The 18,184-nt window shown below is 49.2% G+C and overlaps 1 protein-coding gene across 1 annotated transcript; it reads left to right on the top strand.

The window, feature by feature from the left end:
- The first annotated feature begins 210 nt into the window (after nucleotides 1-210).
- On the top strand, nucleotides 211-14,884 carry ESYT1 (extended synaptotagmin 1). The gene is made up of 31 exons (XM_039216882.1): nucleotides 211-682; nucleotides 2,283-2,324; nucleotides 2,503-2,637; nucleotides 2,755-2,828; nucleotides 2,954-3,026; nucleotides 3,187-3,276; nucleotides 3,451-3,506; nucleotides 3,938-4,061; nucleotides 4,150-4,326; nucleotides 4,448-4,530; nucleotides 4,866-4,914; nucleotides 5,041-5,127; nucleotides 5,230-5,322; nucleotides 5,552-5,623; nucleotides 5,813-5,899; nucleotides 7,521-7,670; nucleotides 7,995-8,150; nucleotides 8,272-8,448; nucleotides 8,597-8,679; nucleotides 8,806-8,854; nucleotides 8,964-9,053; nucleotides 9,168-9,263; nucleotides 9,549-9,620; nucleotides 9,714-9,800; nucleotides 12,576-12,716; nucleotides 12,814-12,968; nucleotides 13,072-13,170; nucleotides 13,249-13,380; nucleotides 13,457-13,562; nucleotides 13,791-13,840; nucleotides 14,046-14,884. Exons 1-31 carry the CDS (start codon nucleotides 293-295, stop codon nucleotides 14,083-14,085), a joined length of 3,315 nt encoding a protein of 1,104 aa, XP_039072813.1. The 5' UTR covers nucleotides 211-292; the 3' UTR covers nucleotides 14,086-14,884.
- Nucleotides 14,885-18,184: the final 3,300 nt, after the last annotated feature.

The following is an 18,184-nucleotide window of genomic DNA, read 5'->3' as shown; positions in this document are numbered from 1 at the left end:
CCTTTTCCCGCCATCCCGGACTGCCCATCTTGACACTCCGGTCTAATCAGAGAGGTCCTGCCTCTCCCGAACCTTATCCCCTCCCTGCGGAAGAGGGGCAGGGTTTGTATCTTTTGACTCCGCCTTGGTCTATACAGCGCTGACCAACCCAAGCCCTCAGAGAGAGGGGGCGTGGCCTAAATTCCCCTCCCCCCCAGCCTGGGGATTACGGTTTGCTGGGGGCAACTGGTCGCTAGACCAAGCAACCTTCCCCTGGTCTGTGGGTCGGGCGGGTCCTCCCAGAGGTGGCACCATGGAGCGCTCTCCTGGAGACGGCTCTAGCCCCAGCCCCACGGATCAGCCCTCTGCCCCCTCCGACCCCCCTGACCAGCCCCCCGCTGCTGACACAAAGCGGGACCTGAGTTCTGGGAACCAACCTGCCGGCCCAAGCGCGGCGGGTGAGGCCCTGGCGCTGCTGACTTCATTCGGGCGGCGGCTGCTTGTGCTCGTGCCGGTGTACCTGGCCGGCGCAGTGGGACTCAGCGTGGGTTTCGTGCTGTTCGGCCTCGCCCTCTACCTGGGCTGGCGCCGAGTCCGCGACGAGAAAGAACGGAGCCTTAGGGCAGCGCGGCAGCTACTGGACGATGAGGAGCGGCTCACGGCGAAAACACTTTATATGAGCCATCGAGAGCTACCTGCCTGGGTGAGCGACCACCCTCAGCGCTGCATAGCCCCCTCCTAGCCCCTCGGTCCTAGGGCTCTCCCTCCCTGTTCCTAAAGTCAGCTCCCCACCCTGGGAGAGAGACTCCCCTCCCGCCCCGCTAGCCGCCTGCCTGCTAGGACACGCCACTCTTGGGACCCGGTAGTCACTCTTCCCCTCCTCTCCGCGCGCCCGGATCCCGATCCTTCCACAGAATCAGGACTTCTTCCTCTGAGCTTGGGCAGGAGCAGTAATAACATCTTGGGAGCCTGTCTCAGCCCTCCTAGCCAAGACGTTTGAGCGCTCCTCGCTTCTGGTGCCGCTCTCGCCTTGCTGCTCCCGGACATCCCCGTTGCGGCTCAGAGGGTTCCGTCGTCACTCCAGCCCTCCTTGAGACTTTTTTTTTGGGGGGGGGAGGGAACTATTTGAGGCCATAATGTTCTCTCCTTTCCCGCTCTTATCCCTGGGTACCCGCCGGGACTCGGCCCCGGGAGCACTGCTCGGGGGAGCCACGGCACCCGGACAGCCCCCCGACCCTCGCCTTGCGGCCCCAGGCAGCTGGGCCGCAGCGCAGCGGAGGCGGCTGCGGGACGCAGGGCGGGGATACGAGGCAGGGCGGGGGGGGGAGGGGGGGGAGGGAGTCCGACCGACTGCTGCAGTGCCCGCTGCCCACACTCCACCGCCCCTGGCCGGCCCCACCCTTTTCCGGACTGCGCGCTGCGCTTGCTCGGTTGGGACCCGGGCCCTATTCCTGCGCCCCCTCACCCCTTGCCTGCTCTTAGGCCTTGCTGGGGCAGAGCCCGTTACTCGGCCCCTCCCTGCCCCCGCCTTCCTGCCCCTCCCAGCGGAGGTGCAGGTCCGTGGGGAGAACCGCAGAAGAACGGAATCAAAGTTGACACTCGGCAGATATGGCCATGCTGCGCAGGCTCAGGACTGGAGAGGGGGATAGGGGGAGAAATGGTCCCAGGGGACATGTAGCCCAGGCAGCAACTGTCTTTGTTCCTCCTACTCCTCATCATGGAAAAGCAGCCTTCTTCCTGAAGCAGCTGCCCCTCTTCCCCCAATACAAATCACAGGTGCCCTTCTTTTCCCATAAAAGGCACACTAATAAGAAATGATGAAAGAAAAAAACAAACAGCTAGCTCTTCTGGCCCCTCAAGGAGCCTCTTCACCTTCTTGGTGTAGAAGAAACCCCAGTCCAGAGTGAGATGGGAAGGCTGCAAAACAAAACCAAGACTTCTCCAATCTCAGGATTTCCTCCTTAAACTCTGATTTGCCAGGACCTCCCCTTCCAGAATGTGCCCTTCTCCTCCCTCCCTCTCTGCTCCCGCAGCTGGCTTCATTTCACCTCCCCCAGCTATCCACAAAGCAACTTTGTGTGGCCCACATCAGCGCCCCTTGTCAGAGAGACCTCGGAGCCCGGAAACCCTGTGGAGGAGTGAATCCTCTGAACATCCCAGCCCCTTCCGGCCAACCCCTGGGTGTGAGGGGGCCCTGTCACACTTGGGTTTCCTTTCCTCTGTGGGCACGCCACCCAGCATCTTAATAGGAAACCACAGGTGGAGGGTGTGTTCATCCCTACCTCTCCCTTCCCCACCTCTAGGTCAGCTTTCCAGATGTGGAAAAGGCTGAGTGGCTCAATAAGGTGAGTGTGATTGTCTTGATTTTTATTTTTCATGATGCGGGGAATGGAGTTCATTTCTCTTGCCAGACCTGCTACTTGTCAGGTCTGGCCTCAGTGCTCTGTGAGGAGGATTCTGAAGGAACATTTCACTAGAAGGAAGATCAGGCTCTCCTGTGACAGGCTCTCCCTCTCCTTCCAGATTGTAGCCCAGGTCTGGCCTTTCCTTGGCCAGTACATGGAGAAGCTTCTGACTGAAACTGTGGCCCCCGCTATTCGAGGCTCTAACCCCCATCTGCAAACATTTACATTTACACGAGTGGAACTGGGTGAAAAGGTATGTATGTAGGAAGGAAAATAACTGGACGGAGGAGATGAGCCAGGGAAGGTGAGTGGCCCAGAAGATACTCCTCCCTTTCCCTCTTCTCTCTCTTAAGAATTTCTCTCTCTGCAGCCGTTGCGCATCCTAGGAGTCAAGGTTCACCGTGGTCAGAGCAAAGAACAGATCCTGTTGGACTTGAATATCAGGTAACCCCATTCCCTCTTCTGGCTTCCCTTTCAACAGGATCCTGGTCACTCTGTCTATTTCATTCCCCTCCCCCCATTTCAGCCTAGTACTGACCCTCTTTCTTCTCTTCCTTGTCAACCCCCAGCTACGTAGGTGATGTGCAGATTGATGTGGAAGTGAAGAAATATTTCTGCAAAGCCGGAGTCAAAGGCATGCAGGTGGGGCATTATGTCAGGGGCGCCCATAATAGGGAGACTTTGCTCTAAATTTCATCGGATATGGGGACGTGGAAAGTTGAAAAAAACCAAAGGTGGGAAAGTTTGGGAGGGAAAGAAGCCCTTTTGTGGAGAAATGCTTTGATCTCTCTTCTTGCCCCAGCTACATGGTATCTTGCGGGTGATTCTTGAGCCACTCATCGGGAACCTTCCTATTGTGGGGGCTGTGTCGATGTTCTTTATCCGACGCCCGGTAAGGGAAAACACCGAGTGGGATGGGGAAGCAGGGAAAACAGAGGATTGGGAGAGGGAGAGTGGCCAGCTCTGGGGCTTGGGGAAGGGAAGGCTGAGGGGTCTGGTAACTGTTGGATGGGTGAGACCATGCCAGCTTGTGCTCTGTCCTGATCTCCCTGCTCTTTCCTTCCAGACCCTAGATATCAACTGGACAGGGATGACTAACCTGCTGGATATCCCAGGACTCAGGTATCAAAGATTTATTGAGCACCTAAGTGTTCTAGCCCTGGGTTGGGGGTTTTCGGGATACCAAGCGGCAAAAGATACAGCTAATACCGTCCAGGAGCCTTGATCATCCTAGCTGGAGAGGGAAGACAAATACCCCTGAAAAGGTCCATGCTGTGATTTTTCTCCTGTGGGCGAGCATGCATGTGGGTAGAGAAGGATGAGGGCTGCAGACTGCTCAGCAAGAGGAAAACCGAAAAGAAGAGCTGGGACAGCAGTGAAGAGACAGAGCAGTAGGCAGGGAGTTAGGGTGGAAGAGTAGCAAAAACAAATTTTCAAGAAAGGATGTCCCTCTAGCTTTAAGTCACTCTTGATCGTGGAAAAGAGAGTTGGGGTTGGGGGGTGGATATTGGAATTTGGGGCCACATTCAGCTCCTTTTCTACTCCCCATTCAGCTCCCTCTCTGACACCATGATCATGGATTCCATTGCTGCCTTCCTTGTGTTGCCCAACCGATTATTGGTGCCCCTTGTGCCTGACCTTCAGGATGTGGCGCAGTTGCGTTCCCCACTTCCCAGGGTATGGCCTCTCCAACATTAGACAGATCCTTCTTTCAGGAACCTCATGCTGGATCCTTAGTTTCTCACGATCTGATTCCTATGCCCAGGGCATTATTCGGATTCACCTGCTGGCTGCCCGAGGTCTGGGCTCCAAGGACAAATACGTGAAAGGCCTGATTGAGGGGAAGTCGGACCCCTATGCACTCGTGCGAGTGGGCACCCAGACATTCTGCAGTCGGGTCATCAATGAGGACCTCAACCCCCAGTGGAGAGAGACTTACGAGGTGGGACAGCTGAGGAGTAGAAATTGTGTCAAATGGGGAGGCCCTGGGAGGCTGTGAGAGATCCTGATTGGATGATCCTCACAGTGTAGCCCATGAGACCCTTAACTCTTATGTTCTTCAGGTGATGGTCCATGAGGTCCCAGGGCAGGAGATTGAGGTGGAGGTGTTTGATAAGGATCCAGACAAAGATGACTTTCTGGGCAGGTGAGACTCTGCCTGTGTTAGGATTCTAAAGCCCCAGTGTCTAAAGCCCCAGTGCTACCACGGTCACAGAGGTAATTATAATCCTTTTCGCAGGCCCAGGAATTGGGTATCATTCTCCTTCTCAATCCTCCTTCCCTATTTCCACCCCGTGTGCGCACACGCGCGTGCACACACACACACACACACTCTCTCTCTCTCTCAAGTATTTGCTGAGTATAAGGGATTCTGAGATTTGCCATTTATTTCTGGGTGGGTGAGTGAGGGCGGTGACATGCTACTAATTACAACATTCTTCTTTTTCCCTTCTCACTGTCACCCCTCACCACCCCCTCTAGGATGAAGCTGGATGTAGGAAAGGTGTTGCAGGCTGGAGTACTGGATAATGTAAGTTGAGAGAAGAGAACAGGGAGGGTGGTCTCACCCTGACAATAGTTGCCACACTGGTAGAGAAGAGGTTGGGTAAATATCTGATCTCTGTTATACCTCACTTTTTTCTATCTCTGCCTCCAGTGGTTTCCTCTACAAGGTGGGCAAGGCCAAGTTCACTTAAGGCTAGAATGGCTGTCACTTTTGCCATCTGCGGAAAAACTGGAGCAGGTAACCAACATGGGAAACAGGAAGCTGGTGGGGGAGACACAGGTGGCTGGAAGTATAGGGGACTAGAGGGCAAGGGTCTGACTACTGACCCATTCCCTCTAGGTTCTGCAGTGGAATCGAGGAGTCTCCTCCCGACCAGAGCCCCCATCGGCTGCCATCTTAGTTGTCTATCTGGACCGGGCCCAGGATCTTCCGGTGAGTGTGGCTACTGAGGGCAGCTGAACAGAAAACGCTGGAGGCAGCATTTCCATACCCTGTCTCGCCCCTGCCCACTTGGCTTCAGAAGCAGCAGCATGTAATGCAAGGGTTCCAAGGACGGGATCAGAGCCACCTCAAGGAAAAGATTCTGATGAGAGCCCACCTTCGCTCATGGAAACAAAACCAAAAACACCAAGATGGTGACTTCCTAATTCTTCCCCAACAGCTAAAGAAGGGGAACAAGGAACCCAATCCCATGGTACAACTGTCAATTCAGGATATGACCCAGGAGAGCAAGGTGAGGGCCAGGACATCATTGTGGGCAATGGTATGTGTGTGTGCGCACGCACACACCTGGTGGGGCCGGGGAGGATTGTTCTTGAGATGAAGTCTCCCCTTTAGTCTGCCTATAAAGGCAAAGATCTTCTGGAAAAACAGGAATGGGTACTGTAGCACGTACCCTTAATCCCATCTTGTTCATCTCCAGGCTGTCTACAGCACCAACTGCCCGGTGTGGGAAGAAGCCTTCCGGTTCTTCCTGCAAGACCCTCGAAGCCAGGAGCTCGATGTGCAGGTGAGATGACCACGCATTGAGCCCCTTGTGAATACCGTGTTCTGCCTTCCCATGTCTGTATCCCCTCCTTCCATCTGCCCTTTGATTACTGCTTCAGTCCATCTACCTAGACTCTCCACCTCCTTCGAGCACTCCATTCTTCCCCAATTATCTCTCTAGAATCATTCTTTAGAACTGAGAATTGTATATTTAAAACGAGTGATTTTACAGTGAACTATGCCTCAGTGAAATTATGTTTTAAAAAAACATATTGAGTACATTTAGCCTTTTATTGTATTTTTCCTTTGGGTGCACATTTAGTTTTATTGTAACAAAACAACTTGTACACTTTGAACATTTAAAACTGAGTAGCATCTTTTCCAGTGAAACAAAAAAAAATTTTTTTTAATAAATAAGAGCAAAATGACAATAGAGAATGTCAATTCCAAATAAGATTCTACAGGTTCTGGGGCCCTTGGTTGGCTCAGTCAGTTAAGCATCCAGCTCTTGATCTCAACTCCGGTCTTGATCTCAAGCTTGTTGAGTTCTGTACTGGGTGTGAAGCCTACTTAAAAAAAAAAAAAAAAATCCTACAGATTCTGCTGATTCTGCCATCAAGTGGCAGTGCTCAAGTCATGATTAGAATTTTATTTTATTATTATTTTTTTAATGTTTATTTTGAGAGAGTGTGTGTACTCTTACATGAGCTGGAGGGGCAGAGAATCTGAAGCAGGCTCTGCACTGTCAGCACAGACTGAGATCACGACCTGGGCTGAAATCAAGGGTTGGTTGCTTAACTGAGCCACCCAGGTGCCCCAGGAGAGAATATTATTTTAAAAGTGTCATCTTGGGGCACCTGAGTGGCTAAGCTGGATAAGCATCCGACTTCGGCTCAGGTCATGATCCCACAGCTTGTGGATTTGAGCCCCGCGTTGGGCTCCGTGCGACAGCTCAGATCCTGGAGCCTGCTTTGGATTGTGTCACCCTCTCTCTCTGCCCCTCTCTCACTCACACTGTCTCAAAAATAAATAAAATATTAAAAAATTAAAATAATTGTCCTCTTAAACTGCAAGGATGTCTGTTAAACATCACAAACGTGCCAGAGAAGCCATGTAGACACCTAGAAGCTTAAAGGTCACAGAAAAAACATGAAACAGTATCTGCCTTCATGAAGCTTACTGGCTAATTTCACAGACAAGACACACATGTATAAAGCCATCCAAAAATGATTAAATATTAACTAATGGGAAAGTACTCATAACATAGTGCTAAGGATGGCCAAAGAAAGGTACAGAGGCTTGAGTAACTACAGAGATTTTGTGAAGGATTTTAAGTGGGCCTTGAATGATTAATAGGATATACATAGGGTGAGGAAAAATAAGTAAATTTTTACAAAAAAGTAATAAATTTTTTTTTAAAAAAATAGGCAGGGGGAGGAGAATGAGAACTTTTCAGATAATGGGAACAGGATGAGCAAAGGCAGAAGGAATGATGGAGTAGGCGGACCATAAGAAAAGGTGGCTGGCGTGGGGCAAACGGTGATTGGCACAGAGTGAGTGAAGCTGGAGCCAGGTTACAATCTCCCCAGTAGGTCTCCTTTTCCCTAATCTCTTTACTATATCCTTTCTTCCTGTGCCTCTAGGTGAAGGATGACTCTAGGGCCCTGACTTTAGGGGCACTGACCCTGCCTCTGGCTCACCTGCTGACTGCCCCTGAACTCACCTTGGACCAGTGGTTCCAGCTTAGCAGCTCTGGCCCAAACTCCAGGCTCTACATGAAATTGGTTATGAGGGTATGGAGCTGGAGGAAGCACTGAGGCTGGGGAGGGGCCTTGTAGAGTCCTTGGTATTAAGAGTAAGAAAGGGGAATCCTCTAAGATCTAATGAGCTAGTATGTGTGGAAACACCTATCAGGCACACACAATGTTTGCTGACCCAACTGGGGAAATGGTGTGTGAAGAGGGAGAGTGTGGAGCTAACCCTCTAGAGATGAGCGCAGCCAAAATAGGAACCTGGTCTCCCAGTCAGAGCCTTTTTCTCCCCACAGCGCCCACATACCTTGCTTGCAGGTGGCCAGCTGCGTTTCTTTGATTTGACAATTACACTGAACTTCCCAGATCTTGTACTTGGATTCATCAGAAGGGCACTTTCCCACTGTGCCTGGGACACCTGGTGCTTGGGATGCGGACAGTGAGAGCCCCCAGGCAGGCAGCAGTGTGGATGCTCCTCCTCGACCTTGTCACACTACTCCTGATAGTCACTTTGGGACTGAGGTGAGCCTATACTGGAAAGGACTAGGGTCTGTTGCCTAAGTGTGCAAAACCTGTTTCAGGACTGGTTTTGACAGGTTTCTCTCTCATGGCCATCTGGTGCCTCTGTCTGTCCCTTTTGCAGAATGTGCTTCGGATCCATGTTTTAGAGGCCCAGGACCTGATTGCCAAAGACCGTTTCTTGGGGGGGTTGGTGAAGGGCAAGTCAGACCCCTACGTCAAGCTAAAGCTGGCAGGACGAAGCTTCCGGAGCCGTGTTGTTCGAGAGGATCTCAATCCCCGCTGGAACGAGGTTTTTGAGGTCAGAATTGAGCAGCTTCTTCCTTCTTCCCTCTAGCTCTGAGAGCGGTCTAAAAGCCCTCCGGGGTTCAGGTGATTGAGGGGGAAGTTCCCAGTCATTTGGGGGGAAAAAAGGAAAGAATCCCCTTTGTACTATTCTCTCCCACTAGGTGATTGTCACATCAATTCCAGGCCAAGAGCTAGACATTGAAGTTTTTGACAAGGACCTGGACAAGGATGACTTTCTGGGCAGGTGAGAGGGTGGGAGTCTGGTGGTGAAGACAGGCTGAGCCTCCGAAGGCCACAGAAGTCTGGCTCTGGGGAGACAGAGATGTGGCTCTGACCATCGGCCTCTTGTTTAAACCCTTCTTCTCTACAGGAGTAAAGTGAGTCTCACTGCAGTCCTAAACACTGGCTTCCTTGATGAGGTGAGCAAGGAATTAGAATCAATAATCCCTCCTGATCTTGACCTATGCCTCACTCTCCTAGTCCCTCTGTCCCCACACCTCCACGTCTTAATCCTGCCTACTTCCACAGTGGCTGACCCTGGAGGATGTGCCATCTGGCCGCCTGCACTTGCGTCTGGAGCGTCTGACCCTCCGGCCCACTGCTGCTGAGTTAGAGGAGGTAGGGAAGGGGCTCCAGATGGGTCAAGGTGAACTCTTGTGTCAGCGTTTGAGGCGTATGCCAGGCCCCAATGTGTCAGTTCCCACTCCCCAAGCTGAGTGTGTCTTCCTGCAGGTGCTGCAGGTGAACAGTTTGATCCAGACGCAGAAGAGTGCAGAGCTGGCAGCGGCCCTGCTGTCGGTTTATCTGGAGCGGGCGGAGGACCTGCCGGTGAGATCTGCTCCCCACGCCCCATAGCTCCCTGGTCCTTCCTCCGCCTCCCTCAGGTTTGGATGCCCCTGGTGTATTTGGAATAGTAAATTCCAAATTCCTCTTTCCCAGGGTGGCACTGGGGTGGGAAGAATGGTCTGTTCAAGGCTAGGAGGGTGGTGGCTGTCAAGTAATCATGAGGACCTGGTCGCTGGCTGCGGATGGAATTTGTGAGGGAAGCGGGGATCTGCCAAACGAGGTCTAAATTTAAGACCGTATTTATTAACACCGTATTCTCTCTCCTAGCTCCGCAAAGGAACCAAGCCTCCCAGCCCTTACGCTACTCTCACTGTGGGAGATACTTCTCACAAGACGAAGGTATTAGAAAAATGCCACAGGGCTATTTGGGAGGGATGAGTGACGCAGAGAAGAGAGTGTCAACCACTGACCATAACCCCTCATCTCCACCAGACTGTTGCCCAAACATCAGCCCCTGTCTGGGACGAGAGTGCCTCCTTTCTCATCAGGAAACCAAACGCCGAGAGTCTGGAGTTGCAGGTACTATAATTTCATTTTTGAACACTATGCCATCATGGGCTGGGCACTGAACCAGGCACAGGGCGTTCAGAGATAAAAGATCTAGTTCCTATCTTTATGGAGCTCATGCTCCCTTTTGGGAGAAAAATAACCACAGAAAACCTCCAGACTGACAACTGCTGAGGAAAAAGGCATTGTGGGGAAAAAGGAAGGCTTTCACCTCAGACTCGGGGAAAAGATAGAGGCAGTAAGAGAGGCATCCTGAGACGACCCCTGAGCTTAAGAGTAAACAGACTCTGATCACGAAGAGAAGGAAAAGTCTTCAGGCTGAGAAGAGAATGAGCAGAAAGAAGGCAAATTAGAGAGGCCGACAGAAGGAAGATCAGAGGGGCTCTTGAATATTATGCTAAGAATCTGGATTTATCCCTGATTTGGCACAGGTAAACATTTGAAGTGACAGGAGGGGTGGGGTGGCCTGGGTGGCTCAGTTGGTTGAGCATCCAACTTGGGCTCAAGTCATGATCTCACGATAGTTCGTGAGTTAGCCCCGCATCGGGCTTGCTGTTAACAGCTCAGAGCCCACTTTGCATCCTCTGTCCCCCTCACTCCCTGCCCCTCCCCCATCAAAAAAAAAACCCATTAAAATAATAAATAAATGAAGGAGTGAGGGGTGACATACCCAGATTTGCACTTTACAGAGATCATGCTGATAGCAGGATAAAGAATGGACTAAAGGAAGATGATGCTGGAGGCAGGGAGGTCAGTTAACAGTGGATTAGAGCAGTAAGCAAGAAATGACTGGGGGTATAGCTCAGGGGTAGAGCATTTTGACTGCAGCAAGAAATGACCAAGCCTGGGGGGTATTCAGTGGTGGTTATTTTGACACGGGGTGGAGAAGGAACGAGGAACAGTCAAGATGCTAACTCCTGGGTTTTTAGCATGGAGTAGCTGGACAGAGAAGGGTGCCATTACCAACACAGGGAGTGCTCAAAGCAGGAGTTTGTTTTTTTAAGAATTTGTAAAAGAAAAAAAAAAGGGGGGGGGCCGCCTGGGTGGCTCAGTCAGTTGAGCGTCTGACTTCAGCTCAGGTCATGATCTCATGGTTGGTTCGTGGGTTTTAGCCCTGCATCGGGCTCTGTGCTGACAGCTAGCTCAGAGCCTGGAGCCTGTTTCAGATTGTGTGTCTCCCCCTCTCTCTGACCCTCCCCTGCTCATGCCGTCTCTCTCTCTCTCTCAGAAATAAATAAAACATTAAAAAAAATTTTTTTTTAAAGTTTATTTTTGAGAGAGAGTGGGGGGAGGGCAGAGAGAGAGGGAGAAAGAATCTCAAGCAGTCTCCGTGCTGTCAGTGCATAGCTGCTCGACAGGGGGCCCAATCCCACAAACTGTGAGATCATGACCTGAGCCCTAAATCAGAAGTCAGATGGTTAACTGACTGAGTCACCCAGGCACCACCAAAGCAGAAGTTTTTGTCTGCTTTGACAAAATTTGAATTTGAGATCTCTGAGACCAGATAAGGGGAAGGAGCCATCCAGAAGGTACATCTATGGCCCACCATGGTGTTCCGCCCTCTTCCCTCTTGTGTGAACATCATGAACGAGCACCATGTAGCAACTGTAGCCATGGGTATGAGTGAGTGCTCTTAGGGATGTAGGGCAAAAAGAAGACCAAACATGGACACGTTGAGCATGGCAGCAGTGAAAGGGTGCAGGCAGAGGAAGAAGTGCCCTTCAGAGGGCCTGCAGTGTGACTGGGGCAGTGGGGTGGTCATCAGGAAAGAAAGGGTTACAGAAACCAAAAGAGTGTGTGAAAAGATAAGAAGTGGCCAAACGTTTCTTAAAAAAAAAAAAAAAAAAAATTAGGGGTGCCCACGTGGCTCAGTCGGTTAAGTGTCCGACTCTTAGTTTCAGCTCAGGTCACGTCATCATGTTTTATAGGTTTGAGCTGTCAGCACAGAGCCTGCTTGGGATTCTCTCTCTCTCTCTCTCTCTCTCTCTCTCTCTCTCTGTACATCCTCCCCCAGCTCATGTGCATGTGTGCATTCTTGCAGTCTCTCAAAAAAAATTTAAACATAATAAAAAACTAGATGACTGAAAACTATTGATTGACTTTGAAAATGAGGGCACTGATTATTGGAGTAACTTCAGTGGCCTGAAAGGAGTAGAAACTAGATTTCAGTGGGTCGAATGGTGAACAAAAGTAAAGAGGTATGAGAGAGGGTAGGTGGAGGTAATATTAGGGGTGCCCTTTCCATTCTGAAGTGTGAGGAATCAGATACTTTCTAAAGTTGATAAAACAGTAAGTGGAGAATTACACGAACAGAAACCAATAGAACTTAACGTAACTATCAACAACACTGACAAAGATGGAGAAGAGATGCAAATGAGCTCAGTTCCTGACCTTACATTGCTGGGGATCAGTAGACATTACAGCTGGTAAATCACAAAGAGATACGGGCATATTAGCCAGAATTATGTTAAGAAAACAGGAAGGGTTTGCAGGGAGTTACTCAGGAGTAAGGAAATGGGGGTTGGATGGGTGGGAAACATTTAATTCCATTTTTACTGTTCTTTTTCTCCACCCTGTGCAGATATTCCAGCCCTCGGGCATAATTTGTGAAAGCCTGGGGAGTAAAGATAGCATGGTCCACTCTGGTTAGGAAAGGAAGGGAAGCGGGACCAACAACCTGGCTTTCCTGACTGTCACAAAGGGGAGTCTCTCTCTGAAACCACCCAAGTGTCCAAGCGTTTGCAACTAGAGCACCAGGGTTAAATCATTTGTCTCTTGACCCCCCAGGTTCGGGGTGAGGGGACTGGTACACTGGGCTCACTCTCCCTGCCCCTCTCGGAGCTACTTGCAGCTGACCAGCTCTGCTTGGACCGCTGGTTTACACTTAACAACGGACAAGGGCAGGTGCTGCTGAGAGCACAGCTAGGGGTGAGTGCCAAGGGAAGATGGAAGTCAAGGGCCATGTCCTCATAGCAAGGGAGCCGAGCACGGGTCTCCCCCACTCACGGCCTTCTTGCCTCCCTAGATCCTGGTGTCCCAGCACTCAGGAGTGGAAGCGCACAGCCACAGCTACAGCCACAGCTCCTCATCTCTGAGTGAAGAATCCGAGGTCTGGGGGGGACTCCCTCACATCACTTCCTCAGCCCCAGAGCTCCGGCAGCGCCTAACACATGGGGACAGGTAAGGGGCTTGGAGAGAAAGATGGGGTGCAGTCAGGAATATAAAGGATAAGCCACTGGCTCCCTAGGTACCTTCTCCCAGCCCTATCTCCATCTCTCCATAGTCCCCTTGAGGCTCCAGCCGGGCCCCTGGGCCAGGTGAAACTGTCTCTCTGGTACTACGGCGACGAACAGAAGCTGGTCACCATTGTGCACAGTTGCCGGTGAGACCCTATGCTCTAGGTTCCTGACCGCTCCCCCTCAACCTTGCGGTGCCTTCTACCTTCATCTCCCTGTTGCAGGGCCCTTCGACAAAATGGACGGGATCCCCCGGACCCCTATGTGGTACTGTTGCTTCTGCCAGACAGGAACCGGGGCACCAAGAGGAAGACCTCCCAGAAGAAAAGGACCCTAAATCCTGAGTTCAGTGAACGGTCAGTCAGGCATTCAGGGGGAGAGATGGCAGGCTTGGGAAGGAACCCCTGCCCCTAATACCCAGTCCCTCCCCAGGTTTGAGTGGGAACTGCCCCTCGATGAGGCCCTGCGGCGAAAGCTGGATGTCTCTGTGAAGTCTAATTCCTCCTTCATGTCAAGAGAGCGAGAGCTGCTGGGGAAGGTAAGAGGGTGAGGACGAGCAAGGCAAAAGATAAGACTTAGAAGGTGCTGGTAGTAAGGCTATAGTCCCTCAGGGACTTAGGGAGGAAGCACCGAAGGTGACACTCCTATACAGGTGGTCTGCATAGTACCAGACCACTGCACTGGTGTGGACCAGGAATATGTTATGATGGGATGTGGTCTTTGGAAATGTCAAAATAACACCTTGCTCCTACCATCATCCACACAGGTGCAGCTGGACCTTGGGGAGATAGACCTTTCCCAGGGAGCGGCGCAATGGTGAGTATCCAAGAGGCGATGGGCTGGTGGGGGGGTGGGTATTTAAATAAGAGAAATCCCAATCGTAGGAAGGAAGGGAGGAAAGAATGCATTCTGAGGTCAGAGCCATTGATTCTCTGAAGTATAAACGCCCTTGGGTCATGTTTCATTTATAAAAGGACACAGGTCACCTTTCTACCTGAGCCACCTCTGCTTGTTCCCACAGGTATGACCTCATGGATGACAAGGACAAGGGCAGTTCCTAGGAGCCAAGGATTATCAGCCTGACTACTGTCTCCTTGCCTTGCCTCTCGCTGCATCGCTGTATCACCTCAACGTGATGAGCCTACAGCTAGGGCCCGAGGGCAGAGCCTGTGCCCCTCCGCCCTCTCACCTCCCAGGCCCATGCTAGGGCCTTTGCCTGACCAAAGCGGATGACCACAGGTTACCCTTTACTGCATGGCCTCAGGCAGGGACCTGAGCTGGCTATTTCCTGCTCTGCCTGCACATTCTCCTTCCCTCCCAACTCCTCAGGGCCTTCAGTACCTGTGCCTGGCCACTGGCAGCACCTGCAGTGGCATTAGCTTATGCCAAATATAGCTTTTGGAAATACCTTTTTTCTTTAAAAATGCTCACCTTCTTCCCCACCATGAACAGTCAGGGAGGGTAAACACATGGGTGGGAAGGTGCATAGGCTAACCACTCAAGCCAAGAGCCTCTTGGACTATTGCGTGTAGTAAATGTATAGCAACCCAGGCCCACGGGGCCGGTTCTGTCCCCACTTTTCCTCAAGTCTGTCCTACAAATTATACCTGCTGTGATGACGAGGGCCAGTCTCTTCACTCACTCTGGGAATGAGAACACTTCGATCCTATCCCAGCCTTCAAGTAGTGGATATGAGTCTTGGAGCCTCTGGCTGCTGCTGTGCCTCGGAGGACTCGGGCCTGCAAGGCCAATGATTTGTCCAGGTGCCTAGGCTGTTAGCTCACCAACCAGAACTGAATCTCTTGGTTTTGCACAAACTCTGCCAATCCACTTTATCTTACATTAAACATTATTCTCAAATCAGCTGTGGCTCTTTTCCTTAAGGACAGGCAATCCAGCCTACTGTCACTATTTGCAGATGACATGACATTCTATATAGGAGACCCTAAAGATTCCACCAAAAAAACCTGTTGGAACTCAAATTTCAGTAAAGTTGTAGGATACAAAATCAAAATACAAAAATCTGTTGCATTTCTGTACACTAATAGCTATCAGATAAATTATTAAAACAATCCCATTTACAGTGGCTTCAAAGAGTAAAAGACCCAGAAATAAATGTAACCAAGGAAGTGAAAGACCTGTACACTGAAAACTATAACACTTTAGGAAAGGAACTGAAGACAAAAGACATTATCTACTCATTAACTGGAAGTATTGTTAAAATGTTCATACTACCCCAAACAATATAGTCAATGAAATCCCTATAGAAAATCCAATGGCATCTTTCACAGAAATAAACAATCCTAAAATCTGTATGGAACCACAAAGTCCCCAAACAGCCAAATCAATCTTGAGAAGCAAGAACAAAGCTAAAGGCATCATACTCCTGGATTTCAAACTGTATTGTAAAGATATCTTAATCAAAACAGTAAGGTATTGGCATAAAAAACACAGATCAACACAACAGAGAGCCCAGAAATAAACCTACACATACAGGTTCCCCTCCTATCTGAAGGTAGAATGTTCCTGTGAAACCTTTCCTAATGTGAAATATATGGAGAAAATTTTTTTGAGTATTCCCAGACCCTAAAAATAGTCTCTTCTAGGCTTCTCAGACACTTGAGGGCACATCTTGGAAACAGATGCACAAAATAAATTACTGCACAGATGCTCATAGTTCAAAGCTATGCCCATTTGATGCTGATTATAGTTCCCAAGGAAGAAGCTTGGAGGGGCACTTCCCCTGCTTGGGAGGCCCACTCCCCCATAATGGCTCACTGCAAAACGAAAGCTGAACACCATTTTTGCTTTCACTCTTTTTCATAAAAGCAAAAATCCCCTTTGGAATCCTTCTGTTTAGTGAAAACAGGTACTAATATAGGTATTTCTTAAAAGTAAAGTGGCCTAGGGGTGCCTGGATGAATCAGCTGGTTGAGCATCCAACTCTTTTTTTAAGTTTATTTATTTTGAGGGAGAGATAGCAAGCAGGGTAGTGGCAGAAAGAGAGGGAGAGAGAGAATTCCAAGCAGGTTCCACACTTTCAACATAGAGCCCAATGTAAAGCTCGATCTCACAAACCGTGAGATGGTGACCTGAGCCAAAACCAAGAATGGGACACAACCCACTGAGTCACCCAAGTGCCCCTTGACTTTTGATTTCAGGTCAGGTCATGATCCCAGGGTCATGGGACTGAGCCCCATGTTGGGCTCCTCGTTGAGCATGAAGCCTGCTTAAGATTCTCTCTCAGGGCACCTGGGTGGCTTAGCTGGCTCTTGATTTCAGTCATGATTTCACAATTCATGAGTTCAAGGCTCACATTGGGCTCTATGCTGACTGCAGAGCCTGCTTGGGATTCTCTCTTTCCCTCTCTGCCCCTCTCCTGCTTGTGCTCCCTCTCAAAAAGAATTTAATAGATTAAACACTTAGATATAAGACCTGAAATTATAAAAACTAGAAAAAATATAAGCGATAAGCAATTTGACATAGATTTTGGCAATGTTGTTTTGAATATGACACCCAAAAGCAAAGGCAACAAAAGCAAAAATAATTATCTACATCAAACTAAAAAGCTCCTGCATAGCAAAAGTAACCAACAAAATGAAAAGGTAAACTACTGAAATGTAAAAATATTTGCAAATTCATATATCTGCTAAGGGGTTAATATTCAAAATATATAAAAAGAACTTTTACAACTCCATTAGCAACAAAACAAAAACCCTCCAAACAAAAAACAATCCAATTAAAAAATGGGCAGATCTGAAAGGACATTTTTACAAAGATGACATACAGATGGCCAATAAGTATCTGAAAAGATGTTCAAGATCACTAATCATAAGGCAAATGCAAATTTAAACCACAATCACCTTACACCTCTTAGAATGGCTATTATCAAAAAGACAAGAGGTAAGAACTGTTGGCGAGAAAAGGGAACCCTTGTATACTGTTGGTAGAATATAAATTGATACAACCACTATGGAAAACAGCAATGGAGGGTCCTCAAAAAGTTAAAAATACAACTGCCATGTGATCCAACAATTTCACTTCTGGGTGTGTATCTAAAGGAAATCAAATCAGTATCTCAAAAAGATACCTGCACCCCTCTAGTCACTGCATCATTACTGACAATAGTCAAGACATGAAAACAACCTATGTGACCACCGAAGAATGAATGGATAAAAAAAATGTAGCACACGTGCACATGCATGTATGTGTGTATACACACACAATGAAATATTATTCAGCCTTAAAAAGAAATCTTACCATTCGTATCAACATGGATAGAGCTCGAGGGCATAATGCCAAGTCAAACAAGTCAAATACTACATGATCACACTTATATGTGGAATCTAGAAAGAATACTAAAAAAAAGCTCAGAGATACAGAGAACAAAGATCAGTGATTGCCAGAGGAGGGGGTTGGAGAATGGGAGAAATGGGTTGAGGCATCAAAAGATAGAAACTTTCAGCTATAGGGGCACCTGGGTGGCTCAGTCGGTTAAGCATCTGACTTTAAGCTCAGGTCATGATCTCACAGTTCGTGGGTTCAAGCCCTGCATTGGGCTCTGTGCTGACAGCTAGCTCAGAGCCTGGAGCCTGTTTCAGATTCTGTGTCTCCCTCTCTCTCTCTGACCCTCACCTGCTCAGGCTGTCTCTCTCTCTCTAAGAAATAAATAAAACATTAAATACACACACACACACACACACACACACACACACACACACTAGAAAAAGAAACTTCCAGCCATAAACTAAGTCCTGGGGATGTAATATACAGCATGGTGATAACAGTTAATAATACTGTATTGTATATTTGAAAGTTGTTAAGAGATCTTAAAAGTTCTCATCACAAAGAAAAAAACTTCTGTAATTATGTAAGGTGATGGGTGTTAACTAGACTTACTTTATCATTTATTAATGTTTTTATTTTTGATAGAGACAGAGCATGAGTGGAGAGGGGCAAAGAGACAGGGAGACACAGAATCTGAAGCAGGCTCCAGGCTCTGAGCTGTCAACACAGAGCCCGGATGAGGGGCTCAAACTCACAAACCACAAGATCATGCCCTGAGCATGAGAGAGTTGGAAGCTTAACCAACTGAGCCACATAGGTGACCCAAGACTTACTTTATCATTTTGAGATGTATGCAACTATTGAAACATTATG

The sequence above is a fragment of the Hyaena hyaena genome, unplaced genomic scaffold, assembly GCF_003009895.1.
Source record: "Hyaena hyaena isolate Hyena2069 unplaced genomic scaffold, ASM300989v1 scaffold_655, whole genome shotgun sequence".
Classification (NCBI taxonomy): Eukaryota; Metazoa; Chordata; class Mammalia; order Carnivora; family Hyaenidae; genus Hyaena; species Hyaena hyaena.
This window is presented reverse-complemented; position numbering and strand designations above follow the sequence as displayed.

Bases quoted from the DNA above. Each gene is read 5' to 3' on its own strand.
- ESYT1 (XM_039216882.1), top strand. From the start codon at position 293: ATGGAGCGCTCTCCTGGAGACGGCTCTAGCCCCAGCCCCACGGATCAG. The intron at 9,801-12,575 runs GTACTATAATTT...TTGACCCCCCAG, and splicing joins CCGAGAGTCTGGAGTTGCAG to GTTCGGGGTGAGGGGACTGG. The intron at 13,381-13,456 runs GTCAGTCAGGCA...GTCCCTCCCCAG, and splicing joins AATCCTGAGTTCAGTGAACG to GTTTGAGTGGGAACTGCCCC.